At 43.5% G+C, this 25,284-nt stretch overlaps 1 protein-coding gene across 2 annotated transcripts in view; it reads left to right on the top strand.

Moving 5' to 3' along the window:
* Positions 1–25,284, top strand: part of FAM168A (family with sequence similarity 168 member A) — a 220,393-nt gene that overhangs the window by 174,711 nt on the left and 20,398 nt on the right. For both annotated transcript variants that reach the window (XM_073612769.1, XM_073612768.1), the window contains exons 5-6: positions 14,062–14,187; positions 17,041–17,183. In XM_073612769.1, coding sequence (XP_073468870.1) covers positions 14,062–14,187; positions 17,041–17,183 — 269 coding nt within the window. The remainder of the gene's footprint in view (positions 1–14,061; positions 14,188–17,040; positions 17,184–25,284) is intronic.

The following is a 25,284-nucleotide window of genomic DNA, read 5'->3' as shown; positions in this document are numbered from 1 at the left end:
AGCGCGCTCTCTCACTCTCGTGAGAGTTTGGCAGGAAGGGAGGGGGGGATGAGTCACATGAGGGCCAATGAGAGCTGGAGGTGTGCCTCTGTGTGTCTGTGTAAATCCAGGAAGTGAACAGGCAGCAGCTTCAGCTGCCCACAGTTAAAATGGCCGCACCCAGACTCTGTGGAGGGTGATTTCTGCAACATATTTGGCAAGTACAGAATCACAGTATATATAAAATAATATGCAAAGTGGTTGCAGGGAAGCTTCAGAATGTCAAAGATGGAGTATTTGGTCTGACAAGTTGGCTGCTTCTGAAGACCGCTTCTTGGTGACATCTCTTGACCAATTGGATTGCCTTACAACTTGATCTGGAACTCAGACGTGGAGGTCCCATATTTTGGTGGTAGTCCCATAAGCCTTGTTGACTCACTGAGCATACGCCCATTTGAGTCTTCTCACTCCGGTAAGCCTCCTCATTAACCGATGGAGGTGGTTCTATTGTCTGTGTCCTCCCCTCAACATTGATGTATGCTGATGTGAAATTTAGTAAAAAGGGGGAGAGGTCTTCTTTAAGCCGGGACCGCAGCTGTCAGAGAGAGGTAAGTATGCATCTGTGGAGGGGGAGGGTGGGTTGTTTTGGGTGAAGGGGCAAAAATGACAAATGCACTTTAAAGGAAAGTGCACTTCTATAAGCCTGGTCACGTCTCCTTCCGAATTTTTATATACTTTAAAATGTGAAGGGTAAGACTTGTGCCTAATGATATGGGGAGTTTTCTGGCTGCAAATTGCTTGCTGAACAATTTCCTGCAAGTGTTATTTAGCGGGGTAAGTAGGCCACTTGTGTCCAGCCTGCTCATTACACTGACACGCACAGAAGGTCTCGGCAGGTTAGAGCACACAATTAGTAATGCCAAAGCGGTCTCATCAGCAGAAAAACGACACGGGGATTACTGCTGCTCACCTCGCTGGTGACAGCCGCTGTTAGCGAGATTAATCTCCTTACAGCTTCCTGTGCCCGATCAATTACTTTTTAATGCTGCATTCCAGCCAGACTTAAAATTCAGCCTGGAGATACATCCATGGAGCACAGCCTGCCTACCCAGCACTCATCCAGCCATTCCATGGAGCACAGCCTCCCTCCCCAGCACTCATCCAGCCATTCCATGGAGCACAGCCTGCCTACCCAGCACACATCCAACCATTCCATGGAGCACAGCCTGCCTACCCAGCACTCATCCAGCCATTCCATGGAGCACAGTCTGCCTACCCAGCACTCATCCAGCCATTCCATGGAGCACAGCCTGCCTACCCAGCACTCATCCAGCCATTCCATGGAGTACAGCCTGCCTACCCAGCACTCATCCAGCCATTCCATGGAGCACAGCCTGCCTACCCAGCACACATCCAACCATTCCATGGAGCACAGCCTGCCTACCCAGCACTCATCCAGCCATTCCATGGAGCACAGCCTGCCTACCCAGCACTCATCCAGCCATTCCATGGAGCACAGCCTGCCTACCCAGCACTCATCCAGCCATTCCATGGAGCACAGCCTGCCTACCCGGCACTCATCCAGCCATTCCATGGAGCACAGCCTGCCTACCCGGCACTCATCCAGCCATTCCATGGAGCACAGCCTGCCTACCCGGCACTCATCCAGCCATTCCATGGGGCACAGCCTGCCTACCCGGCACTCATCCAGCCATTCCATGGGGCACAGCCTGCCTACCCGGCACTCATCCAGCCATTCCATGGGGCACAGCCTGCCTACCCGGCACTCATCCAGCCATTCCATGGGGCACAGCCTGCCTACCCGGCACTCACCCAGCCATTCCATGGGGCACAGCCTGCCTACCCGGCACTCATCCAGCCATTCCATGGAGCACAGCCTGCCTACCCGGCACTCACCCAGCCATTCCATGGGGCACAGCCTGCCTACCCGGCACTCACCCAGCCATTCCATGGGGCACAGCCTGCCTACCCGGCACTCACCCAGCCATTCCATGGGGCACAGCCTGCCTACCCGGCACTCACCCAGCCATTCCATGGGGCACAGCCTGCCTACCCGGCACTCACCCAGCCATTCCATGGGGCACAGCCTGCCTACCCGGCACTCACCCAGCCATTCCATGGGGCACAGCCTGCCTACCCGGCACTCACCCAGCCATTCCATGGGGCACAGCCTGCCTACCCGGCACTCACCCAGCCATTCCATGGGGCACAGCCTGCCTACCCGGCACTCATCCAGCCATTCCATGGAGCACAGCCTGCCTACCCAGCACTCATCCAGCCATTCCATGGAGCACAGCCTGCCTACCCAGCACTCATCCAGCCATTCCATGGAGCACAGCCTGCCTACCCAGCACTCATCCAGCCATTGCTATAATCCAGCCATTGCAATAATAGTAGGTAAATATATATACATATATACATTTGCAGTGCTGTAATCCTCCGTGACAAAATAATCAAGTGAATAAACTAAATAAATGTAGTGATAAAATATAAATCCTCTGTGTGAAAAAGCAATACTCAAAGGAAGCCACCTGAGTGTGGATAGCCTATTCACAGCGATCCTATTAGCACTTTCTCCCTCACTCAGAATTATACTGCCTTCTTTCACCTTTCAGTGTTCCTTCAGGATTTCAGTGTTTAGTGGTTCTCATAAAAAACAAAGGAAAGGCATATCATTGCGCAATGCTTTTTATAATAAAGCTCTCCAAAAGGAAGGTGATTGCACTCACATTTGTTGATAAACAATCAGCGCTTTATGTAACGATCAGACGCTTGTAACGAGTGTCTCCTCACTCCGCATCTAGCATGCACAAGCACCATAGATGTCGTCACTAGGTTCCTCCCGACGCGTTGCGTCACATGTCATGTGACTTTTTCAAGGGTTTTTTTTGTCATTTATTATTTCTGTTTGGATATTCATACCAGAGTTTTAGTATATATTTTTTACGATTCCTCCTGTGACTCATACCTCCCTCCCTTCCTGGCAAACTCTCATTAGAGTGAGAGAGAGCTGTGCATGATGTCATAAGCCTAGGCTAATGACCAGACAAGAAACAGGAAGTGGGCTGTATAAGGTATTTACTGGCAGAAAAGAACCGAGCGTTCAGCTGTGTTTGATCGCTCAGTTCCCTGTCTTAGAGGCATCAGGAGCCAGATCCAGCATCGGACTTAGGTAAGTATGTGTTTTATTTTTTTTTAATCCCACACTTCTCTTTTAAAGGCTAAATCCACCTTTAAAGAAAAATAATAAATTCACATAAGTTTGAATAAAAAAATGTGCTTTTATTGTTTGTTTGCATAGGAGCCTGCAAAGCATCAGTGGTTTAGAGGTGCAATTCCAGATTTTTACAGACTTCTCCTCCAGCTCCTAGTCCGTACCGAGGTACACGTTTATGTTGGAGAGCTGGAGGAAGGGTCAGTGGACAACAAGGGCGTTGTTGGCGTTGGGAGGTCCCATCTGCACCGTTTTACTTGTTACACCCCAAGGCTAGATTTATTTACACGATACTACCAAAAGTATTGGAATGCCTGCCTTTACACACACGTGAACTTTAATGGCATCCCAGTCTTAGTCCGTAGGGTTCAATATTGAGTTGGCCCACCCTTTACAGCTATAACAGCTTCAACTCTTCTGAGAAGGCTTTCCACAAGGTTTAGGAGTGTGTCTATGGGAATGTTTGATCATTCTTCCAGAAGTGCATTTGTGAGGTCAGGCACCAATGTGGACAAGAAGGCCTGGCTCTGTTTCTGCTCTAATTTATCCCAAAGGTGTTCTATCGGATTGAGGTCAGGACTCTATGCAGGCCAGTCAAGTTCCTCCACCCAAAACTCACGATTATGGTGTGGGGTTGTTTTTCAGGGGTTGGGCTTGGCCCCTTAGTTCCAGTGAAGGGAACTCTTTAGGCATCAGCATACCAAGACATTTTGGATAATTTCATGCTCCCAACTTTGTGGTAACAGTTTGGGGATGGCCCCTTCCTGTTCCAACAGACTGCACACCAGTGCACAAAGAGCGTCCATGAGCCAACAAACTCATTGACTATTTATACACAGACACTAATTGCAATTTAAAAAGCCAAAGATGTGGGAAATTAACCTTTAAGTGCCATTTTAACCCGTGTGTCACCTTGTGTGTCTATACCAAGGCCAAACATTCCAGGGGATGGAAACTTTTGATCAGGGCCATTTGGGTGATTTACAGAGGGGAAAATAATTATTTGATCCCCTGCAGATTTTGTAAGTTCGCCCATTTACAAAGAAATGAAGGGTCTATAATTTTTATCATAGGTGTATTTTAAATGATAAAGACAGAATATCAACCACAAATCCAGAAAAAAACACATAAAACAAATGTTATAAATTGAGTTGCAGTTCAGTAAGTAAAATAAGTTTTTGATCCCCAAGCAAAACATGACTTGAGTGGAGAAACCCTTGTTGGCAAGTACAGAGGTCAGACGTTTTTGTAGTTGGTTACCAGGTTTGCACACATCTCAGGAGGGATTTTGCTCCACTCTTCTTTACAGATCTTCTCTAAATCCTTAAGGTTTCTTGGCAACTCAGTTTCAGCTCCCTCCATAAATTTTCTATAGGATTAAGGTCTGGAGACTGGTTAGGCCACTCCAAGACCTTAATGTGCTTCTTGAGCCACTCCTTTGTTGCCTTGGCCTTATGTTTTGGGTCATCCACGCCCCATCTTCGGTATTCTGGCTGAGGGAAGAAGGTTCTCATCCAAGATTTTACAATACTTGGCCCCGTCCATTAGCCCCTCAATGCGGCAAAATCGGCCTTTGTATCTTTAGCAGAGAAAAGCATAATGTTTCCACCTCCATACCTCCATGCTTGACTGTAGGGATGGTCTTCTTAGGGTCATAGTCAGCATTTTTCTTCCTCCAAACACAGTGAGTTGAGTTAATGCCAAAGAGCTCAATTTTGGTCTCAGACCACAGCGCTTCTTCCCAATCCTTCTCTGAATCATTTAGATGTTCATTGGCAAACTTCAGACGATGGGCCTGTACATGTATATGTGAATAAATTACTGCTTCACCAATGTGAGAATAAGCTGCTAACACAACAATAAGACTAATTGTATGCAAATGTGAGTGAAAGTGTGTAGCGCTAATAAAGCATATAAGCCTTAGATGCAAACCTATGGAAAGGTGCACAGGTCCCAGGATTGTGTAAACATTATCAGGGTGATAAAACCAAAATAATCAAAATATATGAAAAAAGGGAATTCGAACCAATTCAAAAGATAAGTTCAAAACAAAACAACATAAATAAGATATTACTATAACAGCCGGATCAACTGAATACAGGCATAGGAGGTAATATCTACGCCATGTCCGGCCCCTCTGATAAACATAAGAAAAATGTGATAAGTCCAAACAAATGGGATTTCAGGGAATAATCCACAAAGGGAATCTTTAGTAGAGTGAAAGATATTAATATATCCCTAAAGGTTGCAGGTGGTGATATTCAAATATTCAAAATCAGGCACCCAGTGGAAGTCCTGTAGGACGAAACGCGTCAGCTTAATGCTTGCAAAAGCTCTACACACTACACATTTTTTATATATTTTATGTGATCACCTTCTTTAATACGCATCTGCCACGATGCTTGTACCTTTTTACATTAAAGCCCTATATTGTTGATCTATGCTATGTGGAAGCCTTCTCTCTTTTTTTTCTTTTATGGTCACTGCTCCCAGCATTGATTGGTGAGCGATTTGTGGATATTACATAATACTAGGAGATCTCGGTTGAATTCCCGGTTCCTGTACCCGTTGACTGCTGCAAAAGCGCTGGAGTGTGCCTTTATCTCAGCCATCTAAGGAGATCGTAATCTGCAATCCATGTTTGCATCCTTGCCTGTATGACTCAACGCCGCTGGTATGTGGGTCCACAACTCGGGGTAAGAGTACCTACCCCTCCCCTGGGTGGTGGAAGCACAGTCCTGGGTGCCGTCTGATTTTGAATATTTGAATATCATCACCTGCAACCTTTTGGGATATATTAATATCTTTCACTCTACTAAAGATTCCCTTTGTGGATTATTCCCTGAAATCTTATTTGTTTGGACTTATCACTTTGTCACATTTTGCTTTTGTTTATCTGAACATTCATGTGTATACACGTGCAATTTAGATATTACCTCATATGCCTGTATTCAGTTGAGCCGGCTGTTATAGTACCAGTAATATCTTATGTATGTTGTTTTGATTTGAACTTTTGAATTTGTTCGAATTCACTTTTTCACATATATTCTGATTATATTGGTTTTGTCACCCTGATAATGTTTACACAATCCTAGGGGTGTATGTGGGCCTGTACCTGTGCCTTCTATATATATATATATGTGTATGTATGTATATATACAACCCTGGCAAACAGATGACACTAAAATTCTAAAAAAACGTAGTCGCGCTCTTGAGTGTCTGTGGCACAAGACTAAGTCTCTAGAAGACTTCAACCAATACAAATCTGCCCTCGAAAAATGCTATTCTTTCCTCCACACTGCCAAGCAGACCTATTTTACAACTCTCATTAACACCTTCTCATTCAGTCCCTGTAAACTCTTCTCCACCTTCAACGCTCTACTTCGTCCTCCACCGCCTCCACCCACTGACTCACTCACTGCCCAGGAGATTGCTAATCACTTCAAAAACAAGATTGATACAATCCGTGATGAAATCTCCACTCTACAGGTATCTCCCCCAGGTAAGACCCCATATCAACAGGTACAATTGACACTCCCCTTATTCAAATCTACAGACGAAATTGCTAAACTCCTTTCTATCGCCCACCTAACCACCTGTCCCCTGGACCCTATTCCCTCTCAAATGCTCCGGTCGCCCTCTGACTCTATCCGACACTCTCTAACCCACATCTTCAATCTCTCCCTCACCTCTGGCACCTTCACCAATGCTCTAAAACATGCACTGGTCACCCCTATACTTAAAAAGCCGTCCTTGGACCCTACCAATCTTAACAACCTACGCCCTATCTCCTTGCTCCTCTTTTCCTCTAAACTCCTTGAACGCCTGGTTTACAACCAACTGTGACCACCTCATTAAGAAAAACCTTCTTGATCCCCCTGCAATCTGGATTTTGCCCTCAACACTCCACAGAAACTGCTCTTCTAAAACTCACAAATGACCTACTAACTGCAAAAACCAACGGACACTATTCTGTACTCCTACTTCTGGATCTTTCAGCTGCCTTTGACACGGTTGACCACCCCCTCCTCCTCAAAATACTTTACTCCCTCGGTCTTCGTGACTTTGCTCTTCAGTGGCTCTCATCCTACCTATCCCAACGCACCTTCAGTGTCATTTAGAATTCTACTTCCTCCACTCCTCTTCTCTTTTCAGTCGGGTCCCCCAAGGTTCTGTTCTTGGACCTCTTTTATTTTCAATCTACACCTCTTCCCTGGGTCAGCTGAAAAAATAAATACTAACAATAAGTTACAAAGCCATCCACAACTCTGCCCCCAGTTACATCACTAGCCTAGTCTCAAAATACCAACCTAATCGCCGTCTCCGTTCCTCCCAAGACCTCCTGCTCTCTAGCTCCCTCATCACCTCCTCCCATATCCGCCTCCAGGACTTCTGCCGAGCCTCGTCCATCCTCTGGAATTCCCTACCCCAATCTGTCAGACTGTCTTCAAATTTATCCACTTTTAGGCGATCCCTGAAAACTTTCCTCTTCAGAGAAGCCTATCCTGCCTCCATCTAACAACTGCACTATTTTCTCCATTAGCTCATCCCCCACAGCTGTTACCCTCGTGTATAACTTGACCTTCCCTCCTAGATTGTAAGCTCTAACGAGCTCTGTCTGCCCTAATGTTGTAAAGCGCTGTGTAAACTGTCAGCGCTATATAAATCCTGTATAATAATAATATATAATATAGTGTATGTGTTTGTGTATGTATGTGTATATATATATATATATATATATATATATATATATATATATATATGTGTGTGTGTGTGTGTGTGTGTGTGTGTGTATATATATATATATATATATATATATATATATATATATATATATATATATATATATATACACACAGTGCCTTGAAAATGTATTCATACCCTTTGAACCTTGAAATTTTCCACATTTTGTCATGTTACAACCAAAAACTTAAATGTATTTTATTGAGATTTCATGTGATAGACCAACACAAAGTGGTACATAATTGTGAAGCGAAAGGAAAATGATAAATGTTTTTTTTTTTTACAAATAAATATCTGAAAAGTGTGGAGTGCATTTGTATTCAGCCCCCTTTACTCTGATACCCCTAACTAAAGTCTAGTGGAACCAATTGCAATCAGAAGTCACCTAATTAGTAAATAGAGTCCACCTGTGTATAATTTAATCTCAGTATAAATACAGCTGTTCTGTGAAGCCCTCAGAGGTTTGTTAGAGAACCTTAGTGAACAAACAGCATCATGAAGGCCAAGGAATGCACCAGACAGTTCAGGGATAAAGTTGTGGAGAAGTTTAAAGCAGGGTTAGGTTATAAAGAAAATATCCCAAGCTTTGAACATCTCACAGAGCTCTGTTCAATCCATCATCCGAAAATGGAAAGAGTATGGCGCAACTGCAAATCTACCAAGACATGGCCGTCCACCTAAACTGACCGGCCGGGCAAGGAGAGCATTCATCAGAGAAGCAGCCAACAGGCCCATGGTAACTCTGGAGGAGCTGCAGAGATCCACAGCTCAAGTGGGAGAATCTGACCACAGGACAACTATTAGTCGTGCACTCCACAAATCTGGCCTTTGTGGAAGAGTGGCAAGAAGAAAATCATTGTTGAAAGAGAAGCCATAAGAAGTCCCATTTGCAGTTTGCGAGAAGCCATGTAGGGGACACAGCAAACATGTGGAAGAAGGTGCTCTGGTCAGATTAGACCAAAATTGAACTTTGTGGCCTAAAAGCAAAATGCTATGTGTGGTGGAAAACTAACACTGCACATCACCCTGAACACACCATCCCCACCGTGAAACATGGTGGTGGCAGCATCATGTTGTGCGGATGCTTTTCTTCAGCAGGGACAGGGAAGCTGATGAGAGTTGATGGGGAGATGGATGGAGCCAAATACAGGGCAATCTTAGAAGAAAAAAAGACTTGAGACTGGGGTGGAGGCTCACCTTCCAGCAGGACAACGATCCTAAACATACAGCCAGAGCTACAATGGAATGGTTTAGATCAAAGCATATTCATGTGTTAGAATGGCCCAGTCACAGTCCAGACCTAAATCCAATTCAGAATCTGTGGCTAGACATGAAAATTGCTGTTCACAGACACTCTCCATCCAATCTGACAGAGCTTGAGATATTCTGCAAAGAAGAATGGGCAAAAATGTCCCTCTCTAGATGTGCAAAGCTGATAGAGACATCCCCAAAAAGACTTGCAGCTGTAATTGCAGTGAAAGGAGGTTCTACAAAGTATTGATTCAGGGGGGTTGAATACAAATGTACACCACACTTTTCACATATTTATTTGTAAAAAAAAATGAAACCCATTTATCATTTTCCCTCCACCTCACAATTATGTGGTCTATCACATAAAATCCCAATAAAATACATTTACATTTTTGGTTGTAACATGACAAAATGTGGAAAATGTCAAGGGGTATGAATACTTTTTCAAGGCACTCTATATAAATGCTTCTTTACTTTTTTTGTCAGTTTTAGGACAACCACAATTTATAATAAAGCCGCCGCTTGAGACGAATTCATAACTGTGTCTGACATCCAGCATCTTTTGTGTTCCAATTTAGACACTTTCTTCCTATGGCAGTTTGATCCGAGACCTTCAAAGCGCCATGAGATTGACATCTCAGCGCAGTATGAGAATAAAAAAAAAAAATAACTCCAGCGAGGTCACATTGATCAACCAGCAGAATCCGTGTTTGATTTATGTTTGAGGGCTGCATTTGCCTGTCAGTCAAGAGCTGTCATTCTTTGTACGGCTGCCGGAGGAAGATGAAAATTCAGCGGGTTCTTGTCAGGATACTGATGTTGCCGCCTCTTGATCGTGGCGAGGCTTCTGCCCATTCTGGGATAGATTGTGTTTTTATCTTTTGACATTTATCCAAAAGCAGCGGAGTATGTAAGTCCTGATGGAACGGTTTGGCCCGCTTGGTTTTCCAATGAAGTAGCAGAGCTTAGGTAGAGTTTTGAGGCAAGCAAGTGCACAAACCAACCTACCCACGTCCATCAGATAGTGATCTCCACTCTCTGAATCCTCTTTTGGGTGAGGATGGTGTATGTCCACCCACCGGCTATCTCCTGGGATGTCTATGATACATCCCAGGAGGAAGCTTTTTAACATGAGATCCTGCGCATGCACAGACCTGCCACGGGTCAATGGGACTTGACAGAGTGGGATCTAACCAGGGCTTTTTTTCAGGGGGAACTCAGTTCCACCACCTCTGGCTCAGACCCTTTAGTGCCTGCTCACCACAATCACTTGTAAACACAGAAGTCTGCTTTCTGTGTTCACAAGTAACAGCTGTGCACTTTGTGTGTAACCCCCATGAACTCTGCACTCTGTATGTAATGCAATCCTGATATTTAATGCCCCTTTAAGACCCTTCTACTGTTTGTGAAATATGACCTGTGACAGACCTAGCCAGGACAGAGGCTTTTGGAGGGGACTGAATGCCAGCCTCTTGCCGACCAATTATGGGCCCTGGCATTTGGGGGAACGGTGCTTGTTGTGAGCTCTATGCCTGGGGACCCTGGAAGTGTTACTTTGGATTCAAGTCCATGTCCCCCAAGACACACAGACTCTGAGGACCCTGGATATGCCATTGTGATGGAAGTCACTAATAGGGACACAGGGTGAATGAGAACCCCACTATGATCTGTGCTAGTCGGACTCAGTGCTGTATATATGTATATATAATGTGTGCTGTCTTATTGTGTTGTGTACTTTTTGCTGTGCTGGTTTGGGGTGGGGCTGTATTCCAATGTTCTATTGTGTCTGTCTGTCTTGGATTACAGGATGTGTAACTCTATGGAGGGAGGGGGGAGGGATTCCGCCAGCAGTCCCCTGCTGATAAGACTGTGTACTGATGAGAAGTTTGAACACACCTGACCTGTGTGTCTATTGTCATTGGACGGTTTAACCCGCCCTGTTTTCCAAGGGTGGGGGGAAAGAGTCTCTGAGTTATTTTTATCTGTTGTGTCCATGTGTGAAAATAGAGGAGTTGATTCCGGCTTGACCCTCAAGACAGAGATTTGTCTCGTATTTGGGGGGAGAATTATTTGTATGGTTTCCTGGTTCGGCTGATGGAAGTCTTCGGTAGCTGCCTTTGTGTTTGGGTATGGAATGTCCTAGACGACTTTAACCCCTTTCATACTCGGGGTGTCGTTACATGACCACACCCACTATTTGATATGATTTGGAGGGTGTGTGTGGGGGGAGGGGTTTTGGGGGGTCGTGGTTGAGTTCCTGCACCTACTGTTTGAGAAAAAAAGCCCTGGATCTAACGCATGCGCAGTCACACCTGCCAGGTCCCATAGACCCACAGCATGTCTGTGCATGTGCGGGGTTTCATGTAAGTATAAGCAAAAATGAATATAAAGCCATACTACCGACTACCTTGCTTATCTTTCTTTGAAAAAATACTTCTGCAGGCAAAAAAGCAAAGGTAGCACAATAATGTTTACTAGAATTTGTTCAACAGTATGAAAGAACAATACCATAGCAATAAAGGTACAAGAACACAGTAGGATGCGATATAGTAAAACAAGCTTTACAATGTATAGTAAAGGCAAAACATCCCAGTATAATCGCAGTGATACGTTTTCTCTCTTAGAACGTGGAGACTGGCTCATTTTAATCACCCGGTGCACTCTGTGTTCTGATGAGAAAAGCTGCAGGGTCTGCATCCCTTTAGAAGTATTAACCACTTAAGGACCGAGAGCCTCTTTTTGAGATTTGTTTACAAGTTAAAAACAGGTTTTTTTGCTAGAAAATTACTTAGAACCCCCAAACATTATACATTTTTTTCTAACACCCTAGGGAATAAAATGGCGGTCGTTGCAATACTTTCTGTCACACCGTATTTGCGCAGCGGTCTTACAAGCCCACTTTTTTGGGAAAAAAATACACTTTTTTGAATTAAAAAATAGGACAACCGTAAAGTTAAACCAATTTTTTTTTTAAATATTGTGAAAGATAATGTTACACCGAGTAAATTGATACCCAACATGTCACACTTCGAAATTGCGCCCGCACGTGGAATGGCGACAAACTTTTACCCTTAAAAATCTCCATAGGTGACGTTAAAAAATTCTACAGGTTGCATGTTTTGAGTTACAGAAGAGGTCTAGGGCTAGAATTATTGCTCTCACTCTATGGATCACTGTGATACCTCATGTGTGGTATGAACACCGTTTTCATATGCGGGTGCTACTCAAGTATGCGTTCGCTTCTGCACGCAAGCTCGGCGGGACGGGGCGCATTTAAAAAAATGTATTTTATTATTAATTTTACCTTTTTTATTTTTTATTTTTATATTTATTTCTGTCTGCTGCTTTGTTCCTCTGCTATCAGCAAGTTTTCCTGACACCAAGAGAAAAAAGGTGACGGGAGGGACCTCCAGCTGATTGACAGCTTCAGCTCCCTGTTACCAGTGAGCTGTGTGGAGGGGGGGGGTTGTTTCCTCCAGTCAGCTCTCAGAGCTGAGCTCTGCAGAGTGTGATTTCAGCTCTCCACTCCCTTTTTTCTGACAGCTCAGACAAGCTTTATAATGTAGCACTTAGATGTAGAGAAGACAGCAGATAGACAGGTACAACTTATTTGTTTCATCTCTATGTATCACCTGAGGCCAGTCACTTCACTGGCTATATGTAAGGGTGTTTACAACCACGTGAACCCTTGAGGGGTATCTCACCAGAACTGAAATTCCTATTGCAGGGTGTGCCTTAAATCTGAATTGTAACTTAGTTCCTACTTCTGCGAAAACCAGTGAACCAATCACACTAGCAGGAAAAGTCAACTTTTGTGGGGGGGCGTTCTGTACTCCAACGGTGTAGGCCAGTGATGGCGAACCTTGGCACCCCAGATGTTTTGGAACTACATTTCCCATGATGCTCCTGCACTCTGCAGTGTAGCTGAGCATCATGGGAAATGTAGTTTCCAAAACATCTGGGGTGCCAAGGTTCTCCATCACCGGTGTAGGAAATGCCTCCAGGTTGCCATATTTTATTGAATTTTACAGAATATCACAGCAGCCGCAGATTGAAAAAGGAAAGGTCATTATTTACAACATTAAATTGCAAGATGGCTTGTATAGAAATTGTATATTTTATATTTTTGGTTGCAGGGGATTCCTGTAATGTGACCGCAAGCTCTGTGCTGGAAATGCCGTGAGCCAGTCCAATACGAAATTAGATTTTTTTTTTTCTTTTAAATTTTATGATGTATGATAAGGCCCCTTTCACACCGGGGCGTTTTGCAGGCGTTATTGCGCTAAAAATAGCGCCTGCAAACCAACCTAAAACAGCCGCTACTGTTTCTCCAGTGTGAAAGCCCCGAGGACTTTCACACTGAAGCGGTGCGCTGGCAGGAGGGGAAAAAAACTCCTGCAAACAGCATCTTTGGAGCGGTGAAGGAGCGGTGTATTCACCGCTTCTAAACCGCTCCTGCCCATTGAAATCAATGGGGCAGCGCGGCTATACCGCCGTTGTAGCGGCGCTATGCGAGCGGTTTGAACCCTTTTTCGGCCGCCAGCGGGGGTTAAAACCGCACCGCTAGCGGCCGAATACCGCCGCTAAAACAACAGTAAAGCGGCCCTAAAAATAGCGCAGTTTTACCGCCGACGCCCCTACCGCCCCAGTGTGAAAGGGGCCTAAGGGAATGTGATTTTATACTGCCTTTGTGTATTCTTGGTTTGTCCCAAGCATTTGTCCAGTGTGTGTCGGCAGTAGTGAGCAGGTTCCCCCCCCCCCTGGTTGGCACCGTCTGCGATGCGGGGATGAGGAAGTCTGTACCCCTTCCATGGTGTAACCTTCTGTTTTTTTTTCCCTATTTTGTCTTTAAGCAACACTTCTGATGAAACAAGCATGGCCACAGACCTCATCATCCTGTGCCAACGAGGGCACCTACCACCTGCCCGTGGACAATGGCTCTGAGAACAGGACTTACCAGGCTTCTTCTGCAGCTTTCAGTAAATAATCCATTTTCTCTTTTTACTTGCTGACTCAGCGCTGGGGACTCAGCTGGCTATAGATCACTCGGAAGTCATTACCTTTGTCATTGGCGGCCTTAGAAAACACATTAATACCAGCCAGATGTTTGTCACACCACAGAGGCATCTCCTCTCCATATGGGGGAAAGATGGACTATGTCTGTGTGTGTGTGTTTGTGTGTGTATGTGTATATGTATATATATATATATATATATATATATATATATATATATATATATATATATATATATATATATATCTATATATATCGATATATATAGATCTATATAGATATATATATGTATATATTTATTATAATGTGTGTGTGTATATAATATATATATGTGTATATATACACTTTTGACACATTTTTGGGACCATTGGCATTTATACAGCGATCAGTGCTATAAAAATGCATTGATTACTGTAAAAATGTCACTGGCAGGGAAGGGGTTAACCACTAGGGGGCGATGAAGGGGTTAATTGTGTTCCCTCATGTGTGTTCTAACTGAAGGGGGGATGGGACTGTCTAGAGGAGATGACAGGTGGCTGTTCATACTTTGTATGAGCAGACGTTCAGTCTCTTCTCCCCTCAGAGAACCGGAAACTGTGTGTGATCCCGATTCTCGGTGTGTCAGCAGCGATCGCGGGAGCCCGGCAGTGGTCGCGAGCTCCGGGCACTCACATCGACTCCGGGGGGCGAGCAGCGGGCACGTGTGTCCCTAGTTACATGACGTCGTTTCGCCCAGCCGTGCCATTCTGCCGCAGTTAAACTGTGGCGGCTGGTCGGCAAGTGGTTAAGGGAAATAAGCTGTTCAAACCTGCCTAGCCTTATGTGAAAAAGTATTTGCCCCCTCCCATGCTGAATCATGAATGAACTGTGATTAACCACAATTTTTTGGAAAGCTGAGCTAAATTTCACTTGCCACACCCAGGCTTGATTACTGCCAGACCTGTTGAATGAAGAAATTGCATAAATAGAAGCTGTCTGACAAAGTGAAGCATGCTAACAGATCACAAAAAGCCACACATCATGCCACAATCTAAAAAAAATTGAACAGATTAGAAACAAAGTAATGTACATCTATCGGTCTTGAAAGGGGTTCATAGCCATTTCTAAGGCTTTGGAACTCCAGTGAACCTCGGGGAGAGCCATTATCCACAAATGGAGATAACTTGGAACAGTGGTGAACCTTCCCAGGAGTGACAGGCCTACAAAAGTCACTCCAAGAGCATGACGAGGACTCATCCAGGAGGTCATAAAAGAACTCAGAACAACATCTAAAGAACTGCAGGCCTCACTTGCCTCAGGTAAGATCAGTGTTCATGATTCAACAATAAGAAAGAGACTGGGCAAAAATGGCATCCATGGGAGAGTTCCAAGGCCAAAGCCACTACTGACCAAAAAGAACACAAAGGCTCATCTCACATTTACCAAAAAACATCTTGATTATCCCCAAGACTTTTAGGCAAATGTTCTGTGGACTGATGAAACAAAAATTTATTTTTTCGAAGGTGTGCGTCCCGCTACATCTGGCATAAAACTAATACAGCATTTCATAACAAGAACATCATACCAACAGTCACACATGGTGGTGGTAGCGTGATGGTCTGGGGTGGCTTTCCAGCTTCAGGACCTGGGCGACTTACCATAATTGATGGAACCATGAATTCTGAGCTCTACCAGAAAATCCTAAAGGAGAATGTCCGACCATCAGTTCCTGATCTCAAGCTAAAGTGCACTTGGGTTATGCAGCAGGACAATGATACGAAACACAACAGCAAGTCCACCTCCAAATGGTTCAGACAAAGCAAAATTTAGGTTTTGGTGTGGCCTAGTCAGAGCCCCGACTTAAATCCAATTGAGATGCTGTATCATGACCTTACACAGGCCGTTCATGCTGGAAAACCCTCCAATGTGGCTGAATTAAAACAATTCTGCAAAGAAGAGTGGGCCAAACTTCCTCCACAGCGATGTGAAAGACTCATTGCCAATTATCGCAAACGCTTGATTGCAGTTGTTGCCGCCAAGGGTGTCACAACCAGTTATTAGGTTTAGGGGGCAATTACTTTTTCACATAAAGCCAGGCAGGTTTGGACAGCTTTTTGCCTTAATAAATGAAACCATCATTTAAAAATTGCATTTTGTATTTACTCGGGTTATCTTTGTGTAATAATAAAATTTGTTTGATGATTTAAGTGTGACAAATATGCAAAAAAAAAAAAATCAGAAAGGGGTAATACTTTTCACAGCATTGTGTATGTGTGTGTGTGTATATGTATATATGTATATATATATATATATATATATATATATATATATATATATATATATATATATATATATATATATATATATTTATATATTTCTTTAATTTTTTTTTATATATATATTTCTTTAATTTTTTTTTATATATATATTTCTTTAATTTTTTTTTATATATATATATATATATATACAACTTTGTACAATTTGGGGAATTTAATGATGTTCCGCACTGAAAAATTAAATTTCTTAAAAATATGTTATGTCTTGAATCAAGTAATCACTATATGGTCAAATGATTGTTGAGATTTAAGAAACCAATGTAGACATTATAATACATATATTATAAAATATAATACATATAGGTGTAATGGTCAGGTCTCTACACGTTTTTGACCATATAGCGTATTTTGTTTTTTAATTACCACTTGCAGCCAGAAGTGGAGCTCTTTATCCTCTACTGTACAATTCTCTATTAAATAGTCAGAAAATATACTGTATGTGTTTTATGTTTTTTATACTTCCATGGTTATTAATCTGCTGCCTGTTTATTCCTCCTCCGCAGGGTACACAGCCGGCACCCCTTACAAAGTCCCTCCAGCGCAGAGTAATAGTGCTCCTCCGCCGTATTCCCCATCCCCCAACCCATACCAGACAGCGATGTACCCCATCCGAAGTGCCTATCCCCAGCAGAACCTGTATGCCCAGGTAAGGGTACTCGCCAGTAACACACATGGGTGTCTTGTGTATGTATAGCGCACATTTGAAGTGTATATATCTGGGCAACATACAAAATAAAAAATAATCAGTGCATCTCTGCAATTCATACATTTCATACACATTTCTCCATGTTTGTCTTTTTAAAGCCCCTCTGAACTTTAAGTTTAAATCACCTAAAAACATTGCTTAGGCAGCCCATACATGATTCATTTTTTTTTTTTTTGTACAATCAGCAGGGTGAATGAAAAAAAATGACCTGATTCCCCCATCCACACGTTCGAGGTGCTTGGTGAAACCTCTCCTGCTGAGCTATTGTGTTCTGATGGCAGGGAGACTTCCCCCACCATCAGAATACACTGATCAGCGCTGCCAGCTATAGCCAGCAGCACTGATCATGTGGACATTTCCCAACTGGCTGGTTATAAAGCAGTTAATTGGTAGATCGACTATATAGGGTGCCCAGACATGGATCGAAATTTGTCCGGTCCCTGCTGAACTGGCCGCATTTCAATCTATGTATGTCTGGCTTTAGAAAGCAGCCACAGCCTAAGTAGAAAAGTCTGTCCCCAGCCTGCTTGCTGAAAAGAAGGACCCTTGCTCTCTGTGTGGAAGCAGTGGTCTCTCTTCAGTGGTCTGACACCACGTGCCCCTCCCGTCCTGCTGAGTCAGAGCTGGAGCTCTCCGGTCAGCAGGGAACGTGACATTTATAAATGGGGAGACCCTTAACTATGTCTCACAAGCAAGGGGCCCTTCTCTACAGCATTCTGACAGGGTACAGCCTCCTTGAATGTATTTAGAGGGTTTTGTGCCCAGTTCACACTGATGCGGGAAATGCACAGGAATCGCTGCATTTCCCGTATTGCACCGAATAACAATCGCAATGTGTTCATGCGATCTGCTGCGGGTGTCAGTTAAAAGTCAGGTCGTAGAACGCAGTGCATTTGTTATAATCAGATTGCATGAGTATGAACCATCCAATGCGATCCGATTCCAGGGCAGGGAAAAAAAAAGGTGCCTCCACCTTTTTGGTGTGGATCCGGTGCGATTTGAGCCATACAAAATGAACCATTTCACAGATTCACGTGATTTTCACAGGAATGCGGTGCGATTTATGCGTGAATTACATACGTTGTGACGCATAGGTGTGAACCGAGCCTAATGTATAATTGGGCTTTAACCACTTCAGCCCTGGAAGGATTTTCCCCCTTAATGACCAGGCCGTTTTTTGCGATGTGGCACTGCGTTATTTTAACTGACAATTGCGCAGTCGTGCGACACTGTACCTAAATATAGTTGATATATGGTAAAAAGAGTATGTGGCGCTAATCTATCTAAATGTACCACTCACAATTGTGGAAAGGACCTCTCAAATTAGCATGAATCTAAATCCTTCCTTAATTCACAGTGCACGTAATGCCTATGATTAGTGTAACAACCAATAAGCACCTACAGATAGTTACCATAGACCAGTGTACATGTTTTTCCGATATGAACACTACACTTAAGTATTGACTACTACCTTCTCCTGTTTAAAAACAGCCAAACTATATTAAAGTGCTAAGTGCTGGTTACCATTCCTAGTGAGAATATATGAATAAATCAAACCGTGTGCATAATGTTCCTAAAACCACACCATGTGAAAATATGACCAGAACATTAAAATAGGTATTGATAGTGAATAAAAAATATAGTTCCTCAAAATATATAAATAAATCATACAATGTGCATAATATTCCTAAAAACCACAACGTGTAAAAATATAGCCAGAAAATAAAATAAATATTACTGGTGAATAAATGAAATACAGTTCCTCATAATATAAGCATAAAAACTGCAATACAATGCTTGATTAAAGGATGCGACTCTGCACTCCACATCTATGCATAAGTGATCAAGTGCAAAACAAGGTGACAATTGTGCAAAAATCATGCATATATAAATGCGACTCCAATAATGACCCAAAATGAACACCCCTCCCACCTGCAAAAAATGCAAAAACTGTGACAAATATTGTGATTGAGTCCAATTAAATGTTGCTCCATGCAATGTGACTCTAAATGTCCATAAAAAAAGGTCAATAGTAACGTGCCAGTAAAGGTGACTTAGTGCTGAATTCTTTCACTTCAAAACTGGTGCAGCACACAGGTGTTTCCCCCAGCCTCTCACCTCAAATGGCGGCCCCCAATGGGCCAAGTCAAGCAGATGGTTAATGCTTCTATGCAGAGGATGAAGGTCCAGAGGCTGTCCCCCTCCTCCGGAGGGTGTGCGTGGGTCAGGATTTCTATAGTAATCACCACCGCTCACACAAACCCCAGAATGACAATAAGGAAGAAGAAGATGCTCCCATAGTGTAGTAATTCAATCAAAGTTTAATGTAACATAATTAGCAACTTACATTTAAAAACGAAAATAGCAGCAGGAACAATAAGGCTTCCGGGTTCGGCCGTCCCCGGGAAGCGTCGGCACCTGGCTCCTCCTACCCTGACGCGTTGCGTCACACCACGTGACTTCATCCCTTTGATAAAGTCACGTGGTGTGACGCAACGCGTCAGGGTAGGAGGAGCCAGGTGCCGACGCTTTCCCGGGGACGGCCGAACCCGGAAGCCTTATTGTTCCTGCTGCTATTTTCGTTTTTAAATGTAAGTTGCTACTTATGTTACATTAAACTTTGATTGAATTACTACACTATGGGAGCATCTTCTTCTTCCTTATTGTCATTCTGAGGTTTGTGTGAGCGGTGGTGATTACTATAGAAATCCTGACCCACGCACACCCTCCGGAGGAGGGGGACAGCCTCTGGACCTTCATCCTCTGCATAGAAGCATTAACCATCTGCTTGACTTGGCCCATTGGGGGCCGCCATTTGAGGTGAGAGGCTGGGGGAAACACCTGTGTGCTGCACCAGTTTTGAAGTGAAAGAATTCAGCACTAAGTCACCTTTACTGGCACGTTACTATTGACCTTTTTTTATGGACATTTAGAGTCACATTGCATGGAGCAACATTTAATTGGACTCAATCACAATATTTGTCACAGTTTTTGCATTTTTTGCAGGTGGGAGGGGTGTTCATTTTGGGTCATTATTGGAGTCGCATTTATATATGCATGATTTTTGCACAATTGTCACCTTGTTTTGCACTTGATCACTTATGCATAGATGTGGAGTGCAGAGTCGCATCCTTTAATCAAGCATTGTATTGCAGTTTTTATGCTTATATTATGAGGAACTGTATTTCATTTATTCACCAGTAATATTTATTTTATTCTCTGGCTATATTTTTACACGTTGTGGTTTTTAGGAATATTATGCACATTGTATGATTTATTTATATATTTTGAGGAACTATATTTTTTATTCACTATCAATACCTATTTTAATGTTCTGGTCATATTTTCACATGGTGTGGTTTTAGGAACATTATGCACACTGTTTGATTTATTCATATATTCTCACTAGGAATGGTAACCAGCACTTAGCACTTTAATATAGTTTGGCTGTTTTTAAACAGGAGAAGGTAGTAGTCAATACTTAAGTGTAGTGTTCATATCGGAAAAACATGTACACTGGTCTATGGTAACTATCTGTAGGTGCTTATTGGTTGTTACACTAATCATAGGCATTATGTGCACTGTGAATTAAGGAAGGATTTAGATTCATGCTAATTTGAGAGGTCCTTTCCACAATTGTGAGTGGTACATTTAGATAGATTAGTGCCACATACTCTTTTTACCATATATTACGCATTTATCAGGATGTGTGAGGACACCTTTTATGTTGGCAGCTGTTCTATCTGGTACTATCGCCCATGGTCTTTTGAGAGTGGGGTTTTGTGCACTAGTTTTTTGCTATTTTAGTTAAATATAGTTGATGTCCTTTTTTCCCACAAATAGAGCTTTCTTTTGGTGGTATTTGATCACCTCTGTGTTTTTTTTTTTTTTTTTTTGCGCTATAAACAAAAAGAACGACAATTAAAAAAAAAAAAAACATAATTTTTTTTACTTTCTGCTATAAAACATCCAAAAAAAAAATTTAAAAAAATCTGATTTCTTCATCAATTTAGGCCAATATGTATTCTGCTACATATTTTTGGTAAAAAAAATAATCCCAAGAAGCGTACCGTATTTTCCGCACTATAAGGCGCACCTAAAAGCCTTATATTTTCCACCAAATCGGCCATGCGCCTAATAATCCAGTGCGCCTTATATGTGCATTGAGTTCCAAAATCATTTCCCGCTCTGACACAGGGACGTACGCTGGCAGCAATAAACCAACCACTCCACTTTGAAGGAGATCTACAATCTAAACAAATCCATCAAACCCCTTTTACACCTGGGCACTAGCACACTGTTGATGCGCTCTGAGTCTCCGCCTGGAGCCACATCACGTGGGTTCCTACTCCAGTGCTACACGGCTGGTGTGTGTATCGCTATGTGAGCGGAACGCCCCGATCTCAGTGAGACTACTGACTATCCCCGTACGGTCCGGGAAATCATTTGTCCCTTCACATGAACTGTATCTCCAGCGCAGTGTGGCCGGTATTTCTCCTACCTGTGAGCTGGGCGATCTACTTTTGGTGATACCGCTGATCATTCCTGCAGGGACCAGTACGTTTTACTTACTACTTTGGCATTGTCTGCAGATACCGGACATTAAAGCAAGCTTTCATTGAAGCCCATATACACGGGCCTGAGTAAGGGTAGGGCATTTACCCCCCCCCCCCCCCCCCCCACGGCTTTTGTTTGCTTGTTTTTTTGTAGACCGTATGTTTTAGCATGGGTCTTATAATGCAGTGCGCCTTATGTATGGTCAAGTACAGAAATAGTCCCTGTAATTGAGACTGCGCCTTATGGTGCGGAAAATACGGTATATCGATTGGTTTGTCCAAAAGTTTTCGTGTCTACAAACTATGGAATATTATTATTCATTTTTATTTTTTTACTAGTAATGGCGGCGATCAGCGTTTTTTTTTTTTTTTTTTGCGGGACTGCGGACAAATTGGACACCTGACACTTTTGACACTTTTTTTTGGAACCAGTAACACGAATACAGTGATCAGTGCTAAAAATATGCACTGTCACTATACTAATGACACTGGCAGGGAAGGGGTTAACATCAGGGGCGATCAATGGGTTAAGTGACTACCTAGTTGGTGCTTACTAACTGTGTGGGGGATGGTCTTACTGGATGAAGACAAAAGAGAAAAAACAAGATCTCTATATTCTTCCTGTCAAAACGGCGGTCTGCCTTGCGGCTTCACTGCCAGTTTCCTACTGCGCACACGCAAGCGGCGCGGCGCAGCGCTCTGTGAATGGCCCCGTGGGTTTCTGGGAACACACACAGTTCCCAGAAGGCAACGGGGCCGCTCACCGAGGAACAGAGCACGCCGCAGAATAGGAAGAGGCAGATTAGGAAGACTCCCTAGCAACAAGGGTTTCAGGTAAATTACATTTTTTTTTTTTTTTCACATTTTTTTAAAAAATTTTTAAAGATTTTTGATGCAATTTTTTTTTTTTAGGGTGGCCCTCCACTTTAATGCATCCTATGCATTAAGGTGAAAAAACACCTAACAGTGACCGCAACCCCCCGTTTTGCTTACCTGAACCCTGGAACTTGACCCGGTGGGGACGCACTGTCTCTCTGCCCGGGGTTCTCGGCTCTTGATTGGAAAGATTGATAGCAGTGCAGCCATTGGCCCTCGCTGCTGTCAATCAAATCTAATGATGTGACGGGGGGCGAGTCATACATTCGGCGGCTATAGCCGCCGAATGCTGGACTCGGGAGCACGCCTGCAAGGTAACCCCCTCAGGAGAGCGCTTCTCCTAGGGGGTCACCTGATGCAGGGAGGAGTCGCGAGAGCCGCCGGGGGACCCCAGAAGACGAGCTGCACAGTGGAGGTAAGTATGATATGTTTAAAACGAAAAACAAACCCTTACAATCAGTTTGAGGGGTTGTACCGGGGTGACGCATGCAGCTGCAGGCATCACCCCAGTACCGTTCTTTAGAGCAGACGGGTGGCTTTCTTGTAATAACAACCGATGTGGCTCAGCAGCTGCTCCGCTGTTATTACAAGCAGTGGGAAGGGACGTCCCCCCACCTCCCCTCCCTCCCGCCGCCACTCCGCCTGGGTCTCCTGTCCAACCTGCCGGCACGCCCGCCGGCTGGCCGAAGACCCCAAACAAAGCAGATCGGCTCTGTTCAGGTCTCTGATCTAGTAACCCGGAAGCGAGGTCATGACATCACTTCCAGATTACGGGAAACCTAAAGGTGCCACTTTAAAAAAAATAGAAAGTATTCAAAAACGCAGATCTAATACTTTCAGTGTAAAAATAAAAAGTGTAAATCTACAGAATATCTGCACCGGATATCGGCTTTAAAGGCAGAGAAAAAAATCGGTATCGTATCAGCCCTGAAAAAACGATATCCTTCGACCCCTAATGACTACTAGTAATTGTCAATCTCCACAGCAGTCCCACAGATATGGCAGATATTGCCAAGCTGGACTAATGTAACTATGCAAAAAAAAAAAAAACATACCTGTTCAGTTTGAAGTTTAGGAAAAAAAATAAAATTCATTAACACTAAAAGATCACATCACTTATTAAAGCTCTCATCAACCCATGTTATGTGCATGATAACGGGTGCACTGTGGTGTGAACGGGCCCTTACACACATTAAAGGGGTGGGACACATAATATATCCCAGTGTATACCTGTATGCCTGTCACAGGTTCAGGCTCAGTAAAGGCTGATGACCTTACTGCAGCACTTCTATGCAGTGTCATCTTACAGCTCCACCTGCAGTCAAGAGAGTGTACTGCACCCAGAACAAAATGTCTATACATCACAAGACACTAAACCAGCCTTTCTCAGTCCAGGCTTCCTCCAAAGGTTGCAGGGGTTCCTGTGCTGTGTACAATGTCTTTCTCTCAGTAACAAATGGCATCAATGATCCTTTTAGCGGTCTGAAAGATGAGCCGTCTTCCCACTGATGACAGTGTAAGGATTAGAGTTGCCACCTCATCCCTTTAAACCCGAACACATATAAATTACACAGGTTCTGAGGCTAATTTAATGCAGATAAGGCACCAAGTGAGTCTAATAACAACCTTAATTGGCCACAGAACCCTGGTAATTAATGTGTTTGGGTTTTAAAGGGATGAAGTGGCAACCCTAGTAAGGATACAAATGCACGGGTGACGTGGCCCATTGCAAATAGCAGTGGCAGGAATCTGCTGATCCCTGCTGCTGTTTTTGCCAACTGTGAGCGGCTAGCTGCGGCCATCAAGCTCATACATTTTAACCACTTGAGCTCCGGACGGTTTTACCACCTTCATGAACAGGCCATTTTTTAAATATATTTAGCACTGCGCTACTTTTCTTTTGCAAATTATAGTTATTGGGTATTAAGATGTGTAATACAAAACAAAGCCTATAGGACATACCCAGGCTTTGGTAACTACATAAAATAAATATATATATATATATAATTTTTTTTTATTTTTTTTATGAAAAACATACAATAATCATCATATTACAGGGCAGCCCGTACCCTCTGACATTCAATGCACTGTTATAGTAAATTTGTCGTGGTTGGAATGACAAAACTTCCAACAGAAAGCACTGCATTACTTTAACTGGTAATTGTGCGGTCATGCAACACTACCTAAACAACATTTATATCATCTTTTTTCACACAGTTAGAGCTTTCCTTTGGTGGAACTTGATCACCACTGTTTTTTTTATCTTTTACTACCGTATATACTTGAGTATAGGCTGACCCGAATATAAGCCGAAGCACCTAATTTTACCACAAAAAACTGGGAAAACTTATTGACTCGAGTATAAGCCTAGGGTGGGAAATGCAGCAGCTACTGAGTAAACAATGCCCATCTGCAGCCTCACTGCCCATCTGCAGCCTCACTGGGCCCATCTGCAGCCTCACTGGGCCCATCTGCAGCCTCACTGGGCCCATCTGCAGCCTCACTGGGCCCATTTGCAGCCTCACTGTGTCCATTTGCAGCCTCACTGTGTCCATTTGCAGCCTCACTGTGTCCATTTGCAGCCTCACTGGGCCCATCTGCAGCCTCAC

Source organism: Aquarana catesbeiana, linkage group LG02 (assembly GCF_042186555.1).
Source record: "Aquarana catesbeiana isolate 2022-GZ linkage group LG02, ASM4218655v1, whole genome shotgun sequence".
NCBI lineage: Eukaryota > Metazoa > Chordata > Amphibia > Anura > Ranidae > Aquarana > Aquarana catesbeiana.
The sequence above is the reverse complement of the archived record's forward strand: the minus strand, read 5'-3'. Positions and strand labels throughout refer to the sequence as shown.